Source organism: Bactrocera dorsalis, chromosome 3 (genome assembly GCF_023373825.1).
Source record: "Bactrocera dorsalis isolate Fly_Bdor chromosome 3, ASM2337382v1, whole genome shotgun sequence".
NCBI lineage: Eukaryota > Metazoa > Arthropoda > Insecta > Diptera > Tephritidae > Bactrocera > Bactrocera dorsalis.
In genome coordinates, this window is record NC_064305.1 from 77,989,542 (window position 1) to 78,008,813 (window position 19,272).

The 19,272-nt window shown below is 34.9% G+C and overlaps 1 protein-coding gene across 4 annotated transcripts in view; it reads right to left on the reverse strand.

Annotated features, from left to right (window-relative positions):
* Window positions 1-5,223: 5,223 nt before the first annotated feature.
* LOC105229172 (probable beta-hexosaminidase fdl) overlaps window positions 5,224-19,272 on the reverse strand; it is a 45,754-nt gene continuing 31,705 nt past the window's right edge. For 3 of the 4 annotated variants that reach the window (XM_011209286.4, XM_049453048.1, XM_011209282.4), the window contains exons 2-8: window positions 10,329-10,511; window positions 9,500-10,260; window positions 8,233-8,968; window positions 7,949-8,172; window positions 7,783-7,877; window positions 7,284-7,378; window positions 5,224-7,213 (exon numbers count right to left, since the gene is read on the reverse strand). In XM_011209286.4, coding sequence (XP_011207588.2) covers window positions 7,054-7,213; window positions 7,284-7,378; window positions 7,783-7,877; window positions 7,949-8,172; window positions 8,233-8,968; window positions 9,500-10,260; window positions 10,329-10,492 — 2,235 coding nt within the window. In that variant the 5' untranslated portion in view covers window positions 10,493-10,511 and the 3' untranslated portion in view covers window positions 5,224-7,053. Of the gene's footprint in view, window positions 7,214-7,283; window positions 7,379-7,782; window positions 7,878-7,948; window positions 8,173-8,232; window positions 8,969-9,499; window positions 10,261-10,328; window positions 10,512-14,804; window positions 14,943-19,272 lie in introns of those variants that run through there. The other variant, XM_011209283.4, reaches the window with a different exon arrangement.

Consider the following 19,272-nt stretch of genomic DNA (forward strand, 5'->3'; position numbering starts at 1 on the left):
CCGATGGTGTACTTGTAGATGACAAATGTGCAAAGGTTCCTTTACAAATGCTTTTAAACCATACGGCTAAAAGAATTATAGATATGCAAAAGGAAGTATTTGCGACAATTACGGGTAACTTCATATCAACGGAAATGATATTTAGCTCCGGTTTTGACAGCAGCTCTGGTCAATCTCAATATAAGCAATCTTTCCTTGATCAAAGTACATCACGAAATGCTGATTCATGTCTTTTGGCCACAACAGTGATTCCCTTGAGACTCTTGAGTAGCGCGGGAGCCCCGATTTGGAATAATTGTTTTCCGCAGTCCACAAGATTTTGTCGGCCTTTAAAATTAGAATACACGAGTGAAACTAAGGAAGTGATAACAAGAGAAGCTGCTGACTTAAATAAACAAATTCAAGAGCTTGAAAACTTACGTGTTGAAATCGAAGCTGGTAAGATAATCGAAATAACGTTCAGAGTGTTTTTAACTGTTATAGATGGAAAAGTTTTGAATGATTTAACCGATACAAAATCAAATCAAAAGTGTCCAATATGCCATGGAACCCAAACTTTTCGCATTGATAATATTTTCGGTGAAATCGGTGAAACATGTGCGACTGAGAATTTAGAAAATATGGATGACGACGAGGGCGACGAGGACGATTATCCAGAAAAACTTCAACAGGAAAATACATTTCTGGATAATGAATTGTATTTAAATTAAAGAGTTTAATAAAATTTTAATATTTTCGTAAATACGTGTGTAAATTATTTTTTCAATTTCCAGAAACAACATATTTACTCGTAAGTATCGTATATTTTCTCATTTAGAACTAAAAAAAATAAAAACTCAGAAAGAAAAGAAACAAAAATTTTATGTAAACATTTTTTTTTTTAATTTTAATTCTAAATGTTGATAATTAAAAAAAAAATTAATTATTTTATATAAAAACACTTAAATTATACTGCAACATCAATTTCCAGTTAAAAATTCCGTTATTTTAAGTTTTAATAGTTTTGGCCAAGGAAAGTGATGTTTCCGACCATAGTGCAATAGCAAGCTCGGCAGTGAAATCAGCTGTATGATTGGCTGTGTTAGATGAATTTTCCACAAGAAGCTTCCGGCAGCGCTCTATAAGTAGGGAATCGTTGGATAAAATAAACCACATATTCGCACGTTACAGTAAAATAGTGTAGTTGCAGGCGACCTAATAGCGTATTTTCAACGTCTACACTGACGGATCAAAAATGGTTGATGTGCTTAAATGTATTGCGCAAAGCTAGATCTCAGGTGACCCTTAACGTTGCCGGAATACTGCACTATCTTTCAGGCAGAAGCCTTTGCGGTTAGAAAAGATGCTAAGATTGCTAAGAAAACATGAAATAATATAAAGATCAATATATACATATATCGATGGACAAACGGTAATTCAAGCAATAATCTCACATCACATACCGTTAGAGTGGGGAACAGTAGATGTAGTGGCTGACGAAATGTGACTCTATATATTCCGGGTTCTAGATGTAATGCCTTAAAGGTATGCAGAACGAGCGTACTCAGGACTCACTACTTACTGGCATCACATGCGAGCCGTATGGGGATTATTAAAGATAACACATGTGCTTTTATAAAGTAAAAAGAAGAAGACATGAGAGGACACTGAAAACCCGCCTCTGCTTCTGTACGGCCTTTTCTGTAGTCGCTTACCGACTTCGATATCTATGAGCTGCGCAGTTCAAGGGACTGGATGAAATATCAGAATTAGATATAAAATATCTATTAAGTTCAGCGAAAAGCATTGATGTCCTGTATAACGTAAGAATTGAGTATAAGTATAGTAGATCTATGCTTGGCGTAGTAGCCAGTATAACCTTATCTTACCTTACCTGTGTCCGAAGCTATAATACCCATTACAGGTTAAAGTTTCCCCTACAAGAACTTGCTTTTAAACGATTCGTTAATATGAAATCTAGATGCTGGTCCGGTATCGGCAGTTTCCACAAATAAGAAGCTTTAGCTTTTTGAGGATCATTTCAGATTCCAGCCCCATGGAACGCCCGGGTTTTACGTCATAACCATAAACTCATGATTTGTCACCAGTTAGCAACCTCTGGATCAGATTTGGGTCCTCGCGGACGAAGTACAACATCTCCAGGGTAATGTCAACGCGACGCTGGTTTTGGTCGAAAGTATGTAATTTTAGAAAAAATTTAAAGACGAGCCTAAACGCATCCAAGCAAAACCGCTGACAAAAATTAACTAAACATTAAAAATGAACGACCTTATCAGCATAAGCAAGAGATATGAGTACCAATATACCGAAAAAAAGGTGAAGTGTTCCACCAAAATAATACGAGACCTCACACAAGTTCGATGACTCGCCAAAAGTTATTGCAGCTTGAATGGGATGTGCTACTACACCCACCATATTCATCAGACTTGGCATCTTCGGCTTGTAACTTGTTACGGTTTCTGCAAAATTGTTTGGGAAAAACTTAACCTCAAAAATTTTACATAATAAAAAATCGTTTTTAAATTACAGAAAAAACAAAATTACTTAGCGAACAATAAGCTTAATTTGAGCTAGTTATGAAAGTTTTTAGAAATGCCTGAACCATCGACGGTAATATTTATTATAGTACTTCTATTCAGAATTATTTTAGTAAAACAAAAAGTCAATAAAAAGTCTGTACATTTTCAAAATTTAATGTTATTTAATAATCTGTGAATCACTTTGAAAAATTGTTGAACTCCTTTGTTTAGAAAAAAGCGGTATGAAATGGGGGTTAAGATACAAATGTGTTGGAAAGGAATATTTGTTGTGAACGAGCGTTAATTTTTTCTCTGTTTTTTAGCAGGTCATCTGTCAAACATATTCAATAACCATACAATCAATGAACAAACTACATCATACTATTATACATTTTCATAGTGTTGAAAATGTCTGTACCGAATTTGTGGAAAACTTTAATTTTTTGTTTTCATCGACTGCAAAAACAGAATAATTCGGTAAGAAGGCAATACTCTGTGTTTATTGGGAACGGTGTGGTATATCATGAGATTACAAAACCTGTCGAAACTATTAATACTAATCGCCACATACAAGAATTAATCAATTTTAACCATGCATAGATCGAAAAATTGCTAGAATGGGTTAGAAGATACGGTAAAATATTTTTTTTTATACGACTACGCACCTACATACAAAAGAAAATCAGTTCAGGATACAATCAAAGTACTTTGTTACAAACTGCTAGCCAACCAGCTGTTATCACCAGACTTGACTCTATCCGAGTATCATTTCTTTTCATCGAACACGCATTGGCTACCTACGCAATTCCTACGCAGAAGTCAAAAATTGGGTATCTGATCCACAAGTTGCCAGAAATGTGGTCAAAATGTGTAAAAATCAATGGGCAATAATTTGAATATTTTGGGCCTATTATTGGATGACCCTGATGACAACTTATCATCCTAGAGGGGATTAGCTACCCGTTACAACAACTCAGCTCATGCTTTTGCTTCGACAGTAGTAATATTTAACTTCAACTATAATTCCAAACTCGCATATTTCTCTTTTCAATAAGTACTTTATTTATCAACTACAATTACAATTTATCGCTTGTTAAAAAAAGAAAACAGTGTCACTGTATATCCGACTGCCTACGATTATACAATTCGCACATATTTTAAACGTACAAATTTTGTTTACATAAGTCAATTTGTATAACCAGTACTTAAATATTAAACTTATTTCTTATATATTATAAATATTTATAATTTAATCATTATACATTATGCAATTCATTATTTATGAGAATTCTATGCTGATTTTTTTTTAATTAATGTCATTACTTTCATTATGTATACGCAAAGCTACTGAAAACCATAATTTAGGTTATGTAGAAGCGCTAAAATGAATGCCAAATAAACACACGTCATATTTGTGGCACAGATGCCGCTTGAAACCTGTCTAAGAATATAAGGGACAGAACTGTTAGTACAAGCTTTCAAAGAACAAAAAAAAAATATTAATATGTGTATGTGCATTTGCGATTGCGAAAAATGATTGAACAGACATTTGACGGTAGAGCAATTCAGTTTTTTACAATATTAGCAAACATATTTTATGATTTTTTTTTTTATTTTTTGCCCGCTAAATATGCATAATTGGCTAAAATATCGGTGATATACCGGTAAAGTATCGGTTACATACCGGTAAAATATCGGTGATATACCGGTAAAGTATCGGTTACATACCGGTAAAATACCGGTAAACTATCGGTGATAGATAAGAAATCTGAGTTTGAATATGTTTTTGTAATTAAATAATAATTCTCATGACTTTCGAGTGAATTCGTTTTGATATGCGTAAAGCTATGTTTACAACTACAGTTGGTCTTTATAAACACAATTCAATTAGTTTATGCGTTTAATGTCGGTATTATGGTGTAATAATTTATTTAATTATGATTTTTGTTTTGTCATATTTTCACTTTTTCCAAATAAGGTCACATTGTATCACTAAAAATATCTTAAAACTAGTAGCTTTCCCCCTTTTCAATTTATGCTAATATTTATTATATTTAAATATATAAATTTTTTGCTTAGTTACAAGTCGTTATTCTCAGCATTTAAGAACGTGTCACTTACGCCTTAAGCGCGTAGATTAAATTAAAAAAACAAAAAAAAAACAAATGTGAGAACATTTGCTGTATTGGCCTAAAATGTATGTTTTAATTTTTTTTTTTTTGAGGTTATGTTCTCTTTTCTTTCATTTATATGCATCTAATAACTGTCATAGGGTTCTTAATTAAAAGACACATACATAATTATATAATAATAGCCGCTAGGCATATTTAAAATTTCGCTGGTAATTCGAAAATATACTTTTGTCACAGAAATCATAGTGTGAACACACTGTATGTTGCCAAAACGAAAAGCAATATTTTTTTAGCTCAAATAAGCGTAAGTCAAATACTTAGTTCACTTTGTTGAATACACTTTGGTATGTTGCTGTCATGTAATATGTCATGTAGGTATATACACACTTACATGTGTATTAGGGTGGGTAAAGAAATCGAATATTTTTTTTTAGCATGGTACTCTGAAAAATTGCTTCTTGGACACCTCTAAGAGCGAATGTTTTTATACACTGGTTCTTTAAAAAATTGGTCCTTAAACAATTCTAAGAAAGTCTCCCCAAGTGTAAGCTTTTAATTGTAACGGGAATGTCCTCCGCCTAACGGTTTTCAATTTTTCCTCTCTATCAGTTAGAAGTATTTATATCTCGCTGCCAACTACTTGAAAATATAACCATTTCATACATTTTTGTATTGAATGCTCTACCAAAAGCTCTCTAACGATTTTTGTGTAAACCTAACCCTTTAAAAGATATTAAAGATAAAAGTTTGTTTATTTTAAGGAAAATTAAAGCAATGAAAAAAATATATCTCTATTAAGCGATAAACTTATAGCTTGTAGGCAACTTATTGCCCTACAAAATGGTCTTTGTCTTTTTGCAGCGCGTTCAATTTCCAACAAAATCTATAAAACGCGATATTTTTGCAAGTAGCTGGAAGCGATATTAGAATTCTTCTTGGATAGACTTTTTAGATATGTATCTCTCAAAATCCGTTTTCAGGCTTTTTAAGAGATGCCTAAAACCTGTTTTTCATAACAAGCTAAAAAAAATATCAGATTTTTTTGACCCACCCTAATTTGTATGTTCCTTATCACAATCATTGCGTATGCATGCTTCAATATATAATATTTAAAAATATATACATATGTACTACACATAATAAAATAAAAAATATTAAAAATCCCCAACTTATACATATGTGCTACCAGGGTTGCAAATAACGTATTAGAAAAAATATAATTAAATTGATATTTTTATAGCAATTTAAAAAATTTAATTCCAAATACGCTATTAAAAAAACTTTAAACACCAAAACCGAATTTAAAATAAATTTTTAGTTTTAGATTTTCAATTATTAATCGCAAAATTTTTTATGTGGAAATTTTTTATTATTTATTTTTTTTCATTAAATGAAATTTTCAATTTTTAAACTCGAAATTTTTTTTTGTAAATTTCAATAATTTTAAAATTTGTTTAAATATAAAAAGTAATAAGAATTAAAAATTAATATTTTTTTAATTTTAGATTTTCAATTTTTAATCACAACATTTTGAATGTAGGGTTTTTTAATATTTATTTTAATCTTGAATTAAATTTTCAATTTTTAAAACCGTTTTTGAGATTAAATTGTGCTTTTTTTTGCAAATTTCAATAATTTTAGAATCTGTTTCAATAAAAAAAAAATTAAATTAATAAAAAAATTTAAAATCTAATTTTTCATAAAAAAATTTTTAATCAAAAAGTTGCAACCCTGCTGCTTACAAAACAGTTTGTCTTTCAACAGCTTAAAATACAGCAAATATTGAATTCGTTTTTAAAATTGTTGTATGTGCGTAAATATGTTACATAATATTCGATTGAATTCGAAAAACCAAATAATTTGCAGGCTTTTTCCTTAAACAGTTTGTAATAAAATGCTATAAATATAATTTATGTATGTATGTATGTATATTGGTTTAAATAAAAATACCTAAGTTAAATACAAAACAATTGCACTAATAGTTGTTAAAAACAAAACACGATACATATCTATAAATATCGCACAATTTGCTCAAAGGCGTCTCACTGCCTGCTAACAAAACTGCTGCACTTCGTCTTTCCTCTTCGTTTCCCAATGTTATGGTACTAGCTTCATACATGTCCAGCTTTACAGCAGATTTACATTGACTAATTTTATTAATCTTATGCTAGAACTAATATCAAGTGAGTAACTTTTTAACAAAAATTAAGCCGAAACCCGGACATAATAAAAAAAAACAAAAATCAAAAAGTAAAAATTCGACAACTCCGGCTTGAATATGAATTTTACACTGTTTAGGCACAAATCGATCCAAACTGAGTAATTCGAGATTTCTATATACCTGCGTATACGCGTACATACATATGTACAAATGCTGCTTAGGTCGGCATTTAGTAGTAATATCAAATGCATTCGCCGGGATGTTGCGCACAGAATTTAGGAAATATGGGCTCCGCCTCCAAGCCCAGCTCGACCAGCCGATTGCGAAACACGGACATGCGTTTGAAGACATCCTGTGGTACGGCATCGAACTCTCGATCATCTTCCAAATCGCTCCATAACCTAAAATTTATGCGTATTTTAAAAATCCAGTTACATTTTTATACTTAAGTAGTGTTAGTGGGAATTTTACCTTTCACCCAGCGCAGCAGCACGCGGCCATAATCGATTATCCAGTTGATACTCGTCGGTTTGCTCAGTCCACATGCAAACTTCGCCGCCCAAAACCTAAAAACAAACCATATTGGTAAATTGTGTCACTAAAACGTATTGAATATGTAGAAATATCTCCAAAACTACAAAAATATGTAGAAAAAAGGAAATTCCGTCATTGCGGACAAATTACCCCATTGATATTAAATTACCATATACTAAGGTATTTACTTAGTTCCACTGGGTTATTTAAATTTTTTTCAGTATGTTCGATTTATAGGATCCCGTGAGTAATACAGACCAATATCATCTATTTTGAGAAATTATATTAAACTATTTTACTAAGATGTCTCTCCTACCAAAACTAACAAATAGTGTGAAAATAATTACTTTCGGTAGAAGAAGGTAAGTTAAGAGACAATAGCGGTACTAAGCATATGTTCTCAAGTTATTGTTGTAGCGGTATATAAAAAGATTACCTGTTTTCGCTGCGCTTTAGTGAGACGCATGCGTTCCCATGGTCTGTGTTTGTAGACATTTTGCCAGGTGCGATACGGCGAGCAGGCGCCTTCGCCTGTGGATATAAATAATATATTTAATAATTAGCGACACACAATTATTTCACCACCGCACATGCATACTCACCAGTTGAACGCCAATTGCCAAAACCACAATCCAAATACCAGGCATCCACGTGCGAGAATATCACATTAAAGCCGTTATCAATGAGATCGTAATTCTCCTGCCACGTACTGCCACCCCATACTTGCACAGCAACACGGCTGCTTGGAAGACATTTGGTGTTGGTCAGACCGCTGGACCACACACTCACCACGCGCGGCTCCACATTATTATTGGCGATTTTCAAGCTGAAAACCAGTAGAAATATGAAAACTTCTATTTAAGTAAACATTAAGTGCACTACTCACCGCGCCATTGCATTTAGCATAAAATCGCACCACAAACCACGCAAATCGGTGTCATTGAAGTACTGATCCCAGCATTCCAAATTCACCTCATCGCCGCCGAGGTGAAAATAGTCCGTTGGACCGGTGGCATTTAATAATTCCTCATATAGGCGTTGCAGCACCAAATACGTGTTATTATTTTTAGGATTCAATTGCCCGCATGGCGGTTCACCACAGTAGAAACTCCACGGCTGTTGATTTATGCACAAACTCAACTCGCCAAGGCCACGTTTTGGTCCCCACTCCCAGCCGTTGCCAGCGTGCGCCGGCGCATCAATCTCCGGCAGCACCTGTATGCCGTGTACGCGCGCAAACGCCGCCACCTCTCGCACATCTTCGAATGTGTAGGTTTCATGCTCCGAGTAGGCGCCATGTATAGCCATTTCGGGGTAATTCTTCGACACATAGGGGAAACTCTGCGAATCGGTTATATGCCAATGGAAGCGATTGAGCTTCGCATGTGACATACCGACGATGGTACGTTTAATGGCCTCCACCGAGAAGTAGTGACGTGATGTGTCCAACATAAGACCGCGATAACGAAATCTGGGTGTATCTATGATTATGGCCTTCGATAGGATGTGCAACAGATTATCTTCATCGTCGTACCAAATCAATTGCTGTAGTGTAGAGAGCGCGTGACGTGCGCCGAAGAATGAATTTGCGGTGATGTGAATGTTAACGGTGCGACGCTCATCTGTATAAGATATGAAAAGGGAATCGTTAAGGTTTATTTGTTTAAAATATGTTTTTATACGATGAACAAGGTTTACTAAGTTTGTCAAGAAGTTTGAAATCCCCAAAGTAAAGGTCGGAGACCCAATAAAATAAATTTATAAATGATCATAGTCACATTCGACTGAGTTGATTTAGCTATATCGGTCTGTCTGTCCGTCTGTCTTTGAAATATTGATCTGAAGTTTTGCACGAGTTCTTTTCACACCAAGAAACTACACATAAGTCGGAACAAATTGACCGATCAAAATCGAATTTAGATCGAAACAGGACTCGAGGCCCTAGTCTAATAGTAGTAAGTCGAAATCGGAAAGAAAAAACCGTAATTCCTTCCCTTTGGCTCCCGAAAGTGTACATATGTATATATAGACTAAAAATAGGTTTAGTATACACCGTAGTAGGAGAAAAATATACGACAAATCAGGTGATTACGGGTATGCCATGTATCAAAAGAACTATAAGGCCTCCCGCCTTTATGCCCTTATTTACTTACGTGCAACAGATAGCTTGTAGCTCTCATCGGTATCCAAACTCAAATTGATTTCACCCGATTTATGCACTTCCACCTGCACGAGCAGCGTGTCCACATCACAGTGGCGACGTGTGTTGAAGACATTACTCAAAATAGCCGCCGGTGCCATATTGTCACCCAAAGTGTTGCCCAACGCTCTGCCAATGTCGATGTGACGACGCTTGTGCCGATGATGATAGGCGCCCGGCGACTCCGAATCCCCATTATCGGCCGCAGCAGCGCCGGCATGTGCGTGCGTATTGTGATGGCCAGCGTCAGCGGTGTCACGTCGTGCGCGACTACTATGATGTTGTTGCTGCTGCTTTTGTTGTTGCTGATTTTGATGACCACCCGAATTGACATCCGTAGCCTCTGCACGGTCAGCGCCACCTGCAACACCACCACCGACACTCTCAGTGCTCTCCTCCGCACTCGGTAGCCGTTGTATGCGTCGCAGATCGCTTAGGAAGTATGCGAACGCTTGCTTGAACTGCGTTTCTACTGCGCTGTGCGGTGTGTCCATACGCAATTGCACATCTTCCATGGTGAACTTCAACGATACCGAACTTATGGCAGTCTTTATTGTTGGATGTGGCCAAATGTTGACTTCACCGCAAGTCATGGCGCATGTCATGAATGGTATACGACGATTAGAGGCTGTGCCGCCACCATCATTCGTGGGATACGTATGCCGCACGCAGCGCTCATTTTCGCATTTGTAGGTCCAGAGTTTTTCGTCAGGTCTGCGGGGGAAGTAATTTAGTGGTGTTTTAGAATATTTTGTTATGTAAAAATTTCAAATTCAACTTACATTGGCGGCCGTTTATTAACATCAGCTCGGCGTTTCATTGATTTTTCAACTAAAAACGATTGTGGCTTCATGCCGTCCTGATTCCAGTACAAAACCATCAATATGAATATCGTTGCCATCAGCAGCAACAACAATACGCGCCGCAATGACACAGTTAAGGCCATTTTAAGGATGTGACGAAACCTGAAAAGAGTAAGAAGTTGAAATTTAGCAAAAATAAACAAAAAAAAATATACAAAATATGTATGTTTAATAATTAAGTAATAAAATATTATTAAGAAATTTACGAATATGTTGTGAGAATAAAAATGTTAGATATTGTTGGAGAGAATCTAAGATTAATTGTCAGAGATCTTACTGGCATCGTTGAAATATCGGTAGTATGAGTGGAAACCATTTTGAAAGATCATTTGGGCCTAAGAAAAGTGGAAAAAACGTTGGCACAAGTGTTTTGGTGGCAAAGGGGATTTCTTTGAGTGGTACGACATAGATTTTGAAGAATAAATTACGAATTTCAAAATTATGAAGAAAGTCTTACTATTTTTTGCCCATAATATATATTTTATAGGATCTACCTGTTCTTGGCATAAAAGTATGAATAATATTAGAGCGCACATCAATATGTACAGGCATACAAATAATCATGCAATATATAACCTATACCGTATACAAATATGTACATACATATGTGTGAATTCAGCTTCTTATTTGCAGTTCTATGCATAATTGTATATTATTATCTTCAAGCCGATCATTTAGAGCAGTGCAAAATTCAATGGAAATCAAAACTAAAAAACATATTATTGCAAACTGAAGCTGCTTCGTTCCATGCTGCGCTATCGCCTTAATTATGTGGGTGTATTTTCACATTTTGTTATTACTCATAGACTTCATATATACTTATGTATGTATGTATATATATCGATATATTTATTTTGCATATTTGTAGACTTTCTCAGAGGGAGATCTACTGTTGGAACAGAGTATTAGATTGGCATATATTTTTCGATTTTGGGGCACTCTTTTGAAAAATCGCAATTCTAAGAAATTTATATTACTCAACAAATAATATAAGCAAATAACAAGGTTTATTAAAACGAAAGGAAATTTCCAGAAAAACTGAACGACACCTGCTTTAATCCATCGCCCACAAACCTTTCAATCAACGAGGTATTTTTCTATAGCAAAATATATATGAACTCAAGGAAGGACTTCCCGTGGGTAAGCGACAGATGTTGTAAACAATTGGCCGCTTTATTGGCTGTTACCTTCAAGGTTCTCCTTGCGTCCGTGCATATGTTACAGAAATAATTAAAATGGCGGCATGTGAGCAAGGACAAGGCGACACTAATTACAGACGGTCTGAACTACATCAAATATGAATACAGTTGGAATTAAGTACATATAATATTAACGTAAGTAAATTTCTTAGGAAAATTAATTATATTTGAACTGGTGTCTGCACTACTGGAAGTTGTTATTTGACATTAATTTAACATATCACAAAGAAATAAACTATGTTCAAATTGGACTGGGTTCCCCTTTTTTAATATTCTTTAAGACACTGAATGCTTTAATATCACTGAATCTGGAATACGGGACTTTATATGCCCAGAATTTGTTCTTAATATTCTGACTATTTGTTCAATTGGTTCGCTTTAAAACATATTCACAGCACCACTGTGACCTTCGTGTTGATTTCATGCGATGAACTGAATTACGTGTCTCTGATCTGGCGTGGGAATAGCTGCCCTTTCTATATTGCGCTGAAAGTCAGTTAACAATTGTGTCAATATGTTTATTGAAACGACATTATTGTTTCTTTTTTTTACAAATAAGATATGATTGTTTATCTTGCGCATTTGTTTTATAAAACCATATATTTATAAATAAAATTATTTGAGAATTTTGGCATGAATTATATAAAAATTCAGTAAACTTTAAGAAGCAAATTAAACGCACACCTGTTTAGCCCTATCTTTTTTTACTAACAAGAACATTTCTTTCGAGACCAGTCTTAACTTGTCTACATATGTTATGTTAGAAAAACAACGGCAGTCCTAGGGAGGAATAAATTTTTAACAAGTAGCGTTGAGGTCTACACAAATGCTCTAATGTAAATTATATTGCTGTAATATCATCCAAATGCAATAATAAGTCATACTCTTAAGATTCATTGAATGCAGTTCCGATGGTTACAATGTCTATTGGTTGGTTATTTTGTCAGGTCAATGTGTGTTAACTATTTCGGCGATCATCCTTCAATGAAGAGAAAACATAGATAGTTTCAAAAATTTTCCCAACTAGGGGAGAGTTTCACGGATTTGCCTCTTCGTCTTATCAGAATCATACATATTACATATAGGTAGATGCAATTATTTTGACACCATCGCAAGAAACTCCAAGCATATTCTAGCCAATTTCGACGAAAATAACAACTACATTCAAAATCTATCGTTGTAATAGCTATCAGCACATATTTATGTTTCTGACAGCAATAACTCACGCTAATAGTAGAACAACCTTTTTAATGGCTTGCAACATCCAAAAGAACTCAAGATGGACTACAACTTAAGTATGAGAGAGACTCGAATTAATATATGCATTGCACAACTGACCTTATCGTCCATTTTCGAACCCTACGAGATGAGTTCAATGATCCTCTTTTTAAAAGTCGTACCGAGCCCATTTCTCGATTCCAGGTTATACTCCCTACATACAATGCTAATGATGTTAAAGATAAGATCGCCAGCAGCAATTTTTTATAAAATAAAATTTTGCGTCATATTTTACAAATGGATGTCAGTATTTTGGGAAGCGTATTCAGTAGTTTTTATTGACCACCTTGAAAGAGGAAGTACCATCACTAGCAATTGTTACATAGCATTATTAGACCGTTTGAAGGACGCGATCGCCGGCAAACCACCGCAATTTTAGAAAAGGAAAGTGCTCTTTCATCAAGACAATGCACCGTGTCACAAGTAGACGAAAACGCTGACAAAAATTCATGAACTGGACTTCGAATTGCTTCCGGGTCCACCGTATTCTGCAGATCTGGCCTTAGCGACTATTCCGTTTTCTCAGATCTCAAAATAATTCTCAATGCGAAGAAATTTTCGTTCAATGAAGAGGTGATCGGCGAAACGGAGGAGTATTTTGAAGCAAAGGGAAAGTCGTACTACAAAAAAGGTATCAAAAAGTTGGAGGGTAGCTATAATCAGTGTATCACTCTTGAAGGGGTGCATAATCAATTTTTAGTGTGCCCATAGTACTGGTTTGAAAAACACACACCTGAAACCTTTGCAGCACACTAAATGTTTTGGCTTATGAACAATAATATGCACAAAAATGAGTACGTGTATTCAGATATGTAAACATTGGGACAAAAAAGCGCCCGGAAATTGTAATTAAATTCACCGGGTAAATCATATTTCAGAATTTGATTTTGCTAAGTTGGTAGAACTGTTCTTAATTACTATACCAAATATGAGCGCGATCTGTCAATCAAGTGTTTACAGCAGCTGCTTAAATCGGTAGACCTCAGTAATGCGTTGCGATTTTAACAATAGATAACATTATCGAACAAAGAATTTGTCTAAAATTTTGTATTTCTAACCAAATTTCGTGTGCGGAATCGTTGCGATTGTTGGATGAGGCCTACGGTGACTCAGTTTTATCAAAAAAATAAGCCCACGAGTGGTATAAAGCCTTCAAAGACAGTCGAGAGAACATTGAAAACATGCAGGCATGTTCTGGACGACCTTCGACCTCTTCAGCTGATGAAAATATTTAAGAAGTGAAGGATATGGACTTGAAAATCGTCAGACAAGTGTTAGATAGATGGCAAGAGGACTTGAAATCTCTCGTGAGTTCATTCGAATGATTTCTGGATATTTTGAGTATAAAACGTGTTATTGCTCGACTCGTCCCGATTAAGGTTATTTTTTTTTCGACTCCTTACACATGCTTGATCGTGCGTATTCCGATTCCACATTAATGGAGTGCATTGTAACTGCCGATGAGACATGAGTTTATGTGTTTGACATACAAGCAAGTCAACATTTATCGGAACCCCGTCACCCGTTTTCAGTCGATCAAAGAAATAAAACGAAATTCGCTGAAGGAGCTGAAAGCCATCACAAAAAGTACTTATGAAAGATGTTTCGAGAACTGGAAAAATCGTTGGCACAAGTGTTTTATATCTGGTGGGGAAGGCGACAAAATAAATATTGTTGAATAATTAGATATTTTGCGCTTTAATTACCATTTTCGGGTACTTTTTTGTCATAATGTAAAGCATACATATGTATGTATAAGAGTATGGGTATTTTAATTAATTGTCGCTTAATGAATTTTAGGCACATATTTAATACATAATATATAATGAACATACATACATACATATATACATACATACATACATACACACAGACATACATACTGACATACAAACATAGAAATGCACATGCACCTTACCTTATATTGAAATTATACATATTTTCTAAATTTTTTTTTAATATTTATAATATTATTTTCAATAGTGAGAAGTATTGCTTGTATTGTTATTATTTATATTATTATTATTATTGTTAATAGTATTTATATTATTATTACTATTTTTATTTTTATTGTTGTTGTTGTTGTTTTTGTTTATTATTATTATTATTATTATTGTTATTATTAATTATTACAAAAATTGTTTTTGTTTTTTAGTTTTTTTTTCGTTTCTCAGCTGCACGCTCTTTTATTTCTGTCAGCGTCTATATAAATGATTTAAGCGCAATTTAAAGCTTTCGCTTCGCACATGATTTGGCATTATTAACACACTTTTAGTTTCACTTTTTTCCCTCCACAAAGCAGCTTCAGCTTCCTTTCAACACAACAGCAAAGGCATTAAAAAAATATCAGACATTTCTGGCGTTGCGTTTGTCTGTCACACACGCACACACACACACATACTAGCAAAAGGGAAAGCAGCTGCAACATTTCACTTTGCTGCTCCTGTTGCCACACTAGCGCCTGCCGCACTCAACAAACACTTTGTAACAGTAAAAACTAGGAGACTAGTGAAAAAAGCAACACTTCACTAGTGGCCCCTTCAGTCCAAACAGCAAAACGCACGAGGAATTTTCGCTCTTTTTTACAAACAAATGCGTGTATTCACTAACATCAACAACGCGTCTGCGGCACACATACGCACACATACAAATGTATAATAACGGTGCAAATGTTTAAATGTAGTGTGCTTCGACGAGTTTCGAGTCCTTGCCGCTGGTTGTGGTGCTAGCGAGTGCGCGCCTTATTTAACTTTGAGCACAACATCGACCCAACGGCGAAGCGATGCCAGCCAGTGCTTGTCAGACATCGCGTGCAACAAAATTACTAGCACAGCAAAACACCAAAAAACCGCACACAAACACACAGGCACAAAGCGGGACAATAAAAACATAAAAACACAGAGAAAAAAAACGAAAGCAAAACACACAAAAAAGCGAAAATTCTTGTGTTTTTCCTACAAGTGTATGCGAGTCAAAAGGCCAAATAAGATAAGTAAGTGTGCGTGTATGCATGTATTTAAGTATTTATATATATGTACATGTGTGCGTGTGCTTTTAAGTAAAAGGCGTAGCACCAAAACACAAGCAATAAACAAAGCTCCCAGTCACAATTGAAAGTTTTCGAGTGAGGCCCAAAACGTGGAACGCTGCAAAACCCCGGTAACAGGCTAGCAGCGGCGACATAGCAGCCGATGTCGTAATGCGAAAAGACAGCAGTAAGCGAATATAAGAATGTTGACCTCTGTGATTTGTACGTACTAGACCAGCTATAATGGTCTACCTTTGGGCAATTCTAATGGTGTTGCCAAGCCACTAAACTCATTTAGTCGGTAAGCCTTTCACCAGTACATTCTAATTTGTATGTATGTATTTAAAAAAAAATTTTAAGCGCACAAATCGGCTGCAGATTGACATAATTCAACAGTCACGGCTATGAAAGACATATTCTTATAGCCGAAACGCGCGAAATTGTTATACAAATATTTTTTCTTTACTAGCAATAAATTGTATTAAAGTTAAAAATTGTAAAAAAGTTTAAAAACAAGGAAAGCATGAACTTCGGCTACACTATAGTTATAATATCCTACACAGGTGCAATTCTTATAGCATTAAGGAGTATACAAAGACCTTTTTCTTGATTTTGATCGATCAGTTTGTATGGCGGCTATATGTTATAGTTATCCGATATGAACAATTTCTTCAGAGATTGTAAGATTACCTTATACAATAATTCACGCCAAATTTCTTGTAGATATCTCATCAAATGAAAAAGTTTTCCCTACAAACACGTGATTTTGTTCGATCAGTTTATATGTCAGCTATATGCTATAGTTGTCCGAACTGAACAATATCTTCAGAGATTGTAGCGTTGCCTTCTACAATACTCCATGCCAAATTTGGTCAAGATGTCTTGACAAATAAAAAAGTTTTCCATACAAGGACTTGATATTTTCGATCAATTTATATGACATCTATATGCTATAGTGGTCCGTTACCGAAAATTCCAACAAATTATAACATGTTCGGGGTAAAAAGGGCGTGTTCAAAATTTCAGATCGATATCTCGAAGACTGAGGGAACAACAAGACTATAAAATATTGCATCTATATAAATATAAACACATTGCAACCATGAGATATAGAGGTATATATTTTTATGCCTGCTAAATAGCACGCCAAGAACGCTCTTCACATCATTAAGTGTCCAGACTCATTTATACAACATTATTAAATATATTTCTGCTTAGTAATAATTTGATGAAGGGGCTTATAAGACATAAATGCTAAGCTAACATACAGATAACACCCTGCAGAAGGTATCGGCAATAAAAGTGTGTAATAAAAAACAACGCACAAGTCTAACTGTTGTCTTTCTTAATCTACGCTTATCGCGCCGACTAGATAGTCAGTATTCTTATATAATATTCTCAAGTGTTTCACAGTAACATTTTTTGATGTTTACAAACAAACAACTTTAAACTTTTAGTTCTAGGAAATTGTGGCGAGAAATAAACAAGATTAGTTTCTGGAAGATATAAAGAAGAAAGCGAACACTGTGAAACAATAATTGCCATCACAGTCACCATCCCGAAAGTCACAGTCACAGTCCCGAAATGTTTTTCGGATATATTACAATACTATTGCATGCTTCTAAGCGAAGATTAAACAAGTCGAATGTCTGTACTTATAAAGGCTGCGAATTATGTTTTGTGTAAAAACCAATAACAACTACAAAAAGCAGAAAGAGGGAGGACGTTTTTCAATAACGAGAAACACGCACATTGTACTTCATTTCGTAGAAGAGCGTCCGGATGGATCTGTTGAATAACACGGTATCTAGAACAACCCCTGGAAAAATTATTTAACATCCAATAAAATAATTGTTGTATAGACTAGACCAATATAGCACCCTGTAATAATTTAGAAATGGAAACTTTACCGAATTTTATATATCTTAAGGGGTTCCGGTGATCTAGAATTGGAATTTTTGGAAGGATATTCACATTATTTTAGTTTCTACAGCCGTTTTAGCAGGTAGAGCGCGGTCGAGGGGCTGGATGAATGGATGCTTTAAACTCATTTATCTCAAAACTATTTTTTTCGGCGTGCCGTTGATGAAAAAAAAACTATCCATCCGAAACACTTGAAATTTTAATATCATGTTTATAAGATCAATATCTATCGCTGGAAGTACGATCAAATTTTAATTTTAAGAACTTCGATTTTTTTCCGATTTAAAACTGCTCCAAAAATAGCTGTTTTCAGAATCTGAACTTCAAAAGCGCGAAATTAATTATCAATATTTTTTTTGTTTTGGTTGTAGTTCCAGCGATAGCTGCACTCCTACTGATTAATAATTTATTTGGTTTTTATGGTTCAGATGTTCAGAAAAGTCAAAATCAACAACGGCACCGGGAGTCTTTTTTTAAGATTGCTTTTTTGGACGCCATTTTTAATATTGTTAAAAAAAATGTTTATTAAAAAAAATATTTTTGTACTCTTAATAAGTGTATAAATAAACTGTAAAAATTTTAAATTGATTGCTATTTTTTTAAACCTAAAAAAAATCTAGAAAACACCCTTAATTTGAGCGTTCTAGACCACCCCTTAATAAGAAGCGGTCAATTTCGAAAAATTTTTCATTTCCTTGAACACATAGCCGAACTCCGGGTGACCTCCGAAAAAGGTGTCTGAACGTGAGGAAGATGTACACATACACAGATATACATGTAATCATCCAAGTTTCGATTTTTAACAGAAGGTCAATCCCTCACAGACTCTGAAATCTGCATTTCGAGAAAAATACATTTAAACTGGGGGAGGACCTAAATAAACCAACTTTTACAAATATGATCCTACTCCAAAACTACTTGTCATATTAACTTCAAATTGTCGAAGAATATTCCCAAATATACTATATACAAAAAATAGTATGACTCTGTTCATTATTTTAAACCGCGTCCTAAGCATAGATCCAAAGCTCATCGCCAGTAGTAATACGATTCATGACATCCTAGTAGTCAGAAAGCATTGTTTCACAGACGTTACGCGACGCTATTTTTCGAAGAACTTTGGTGATTTGGGAACCAATCGTGCTTTCACTTTTCTTAGGCCCAAATGATCTTTCAAAATGGTTTTCACTGATCCTTCCGGTATTCCAACGATGACAGGAAGATCTTTGACTGTTAGTCGCCGATTCTCAATCCCTAATTTCTTTATCTTATTGACGAGTTGATTATCAGTTATTGTTGACGGCCGTCACAGACGAGGCTTGTTTTGAACACGTTCTCGACCCTCGTTGAATAATTTTTTCCAATCAAAGACACTTTTTCGCGACAAACAATTATCACCGAAGGCCTCATCCAACATTCTGAGCTTTTCGGCATT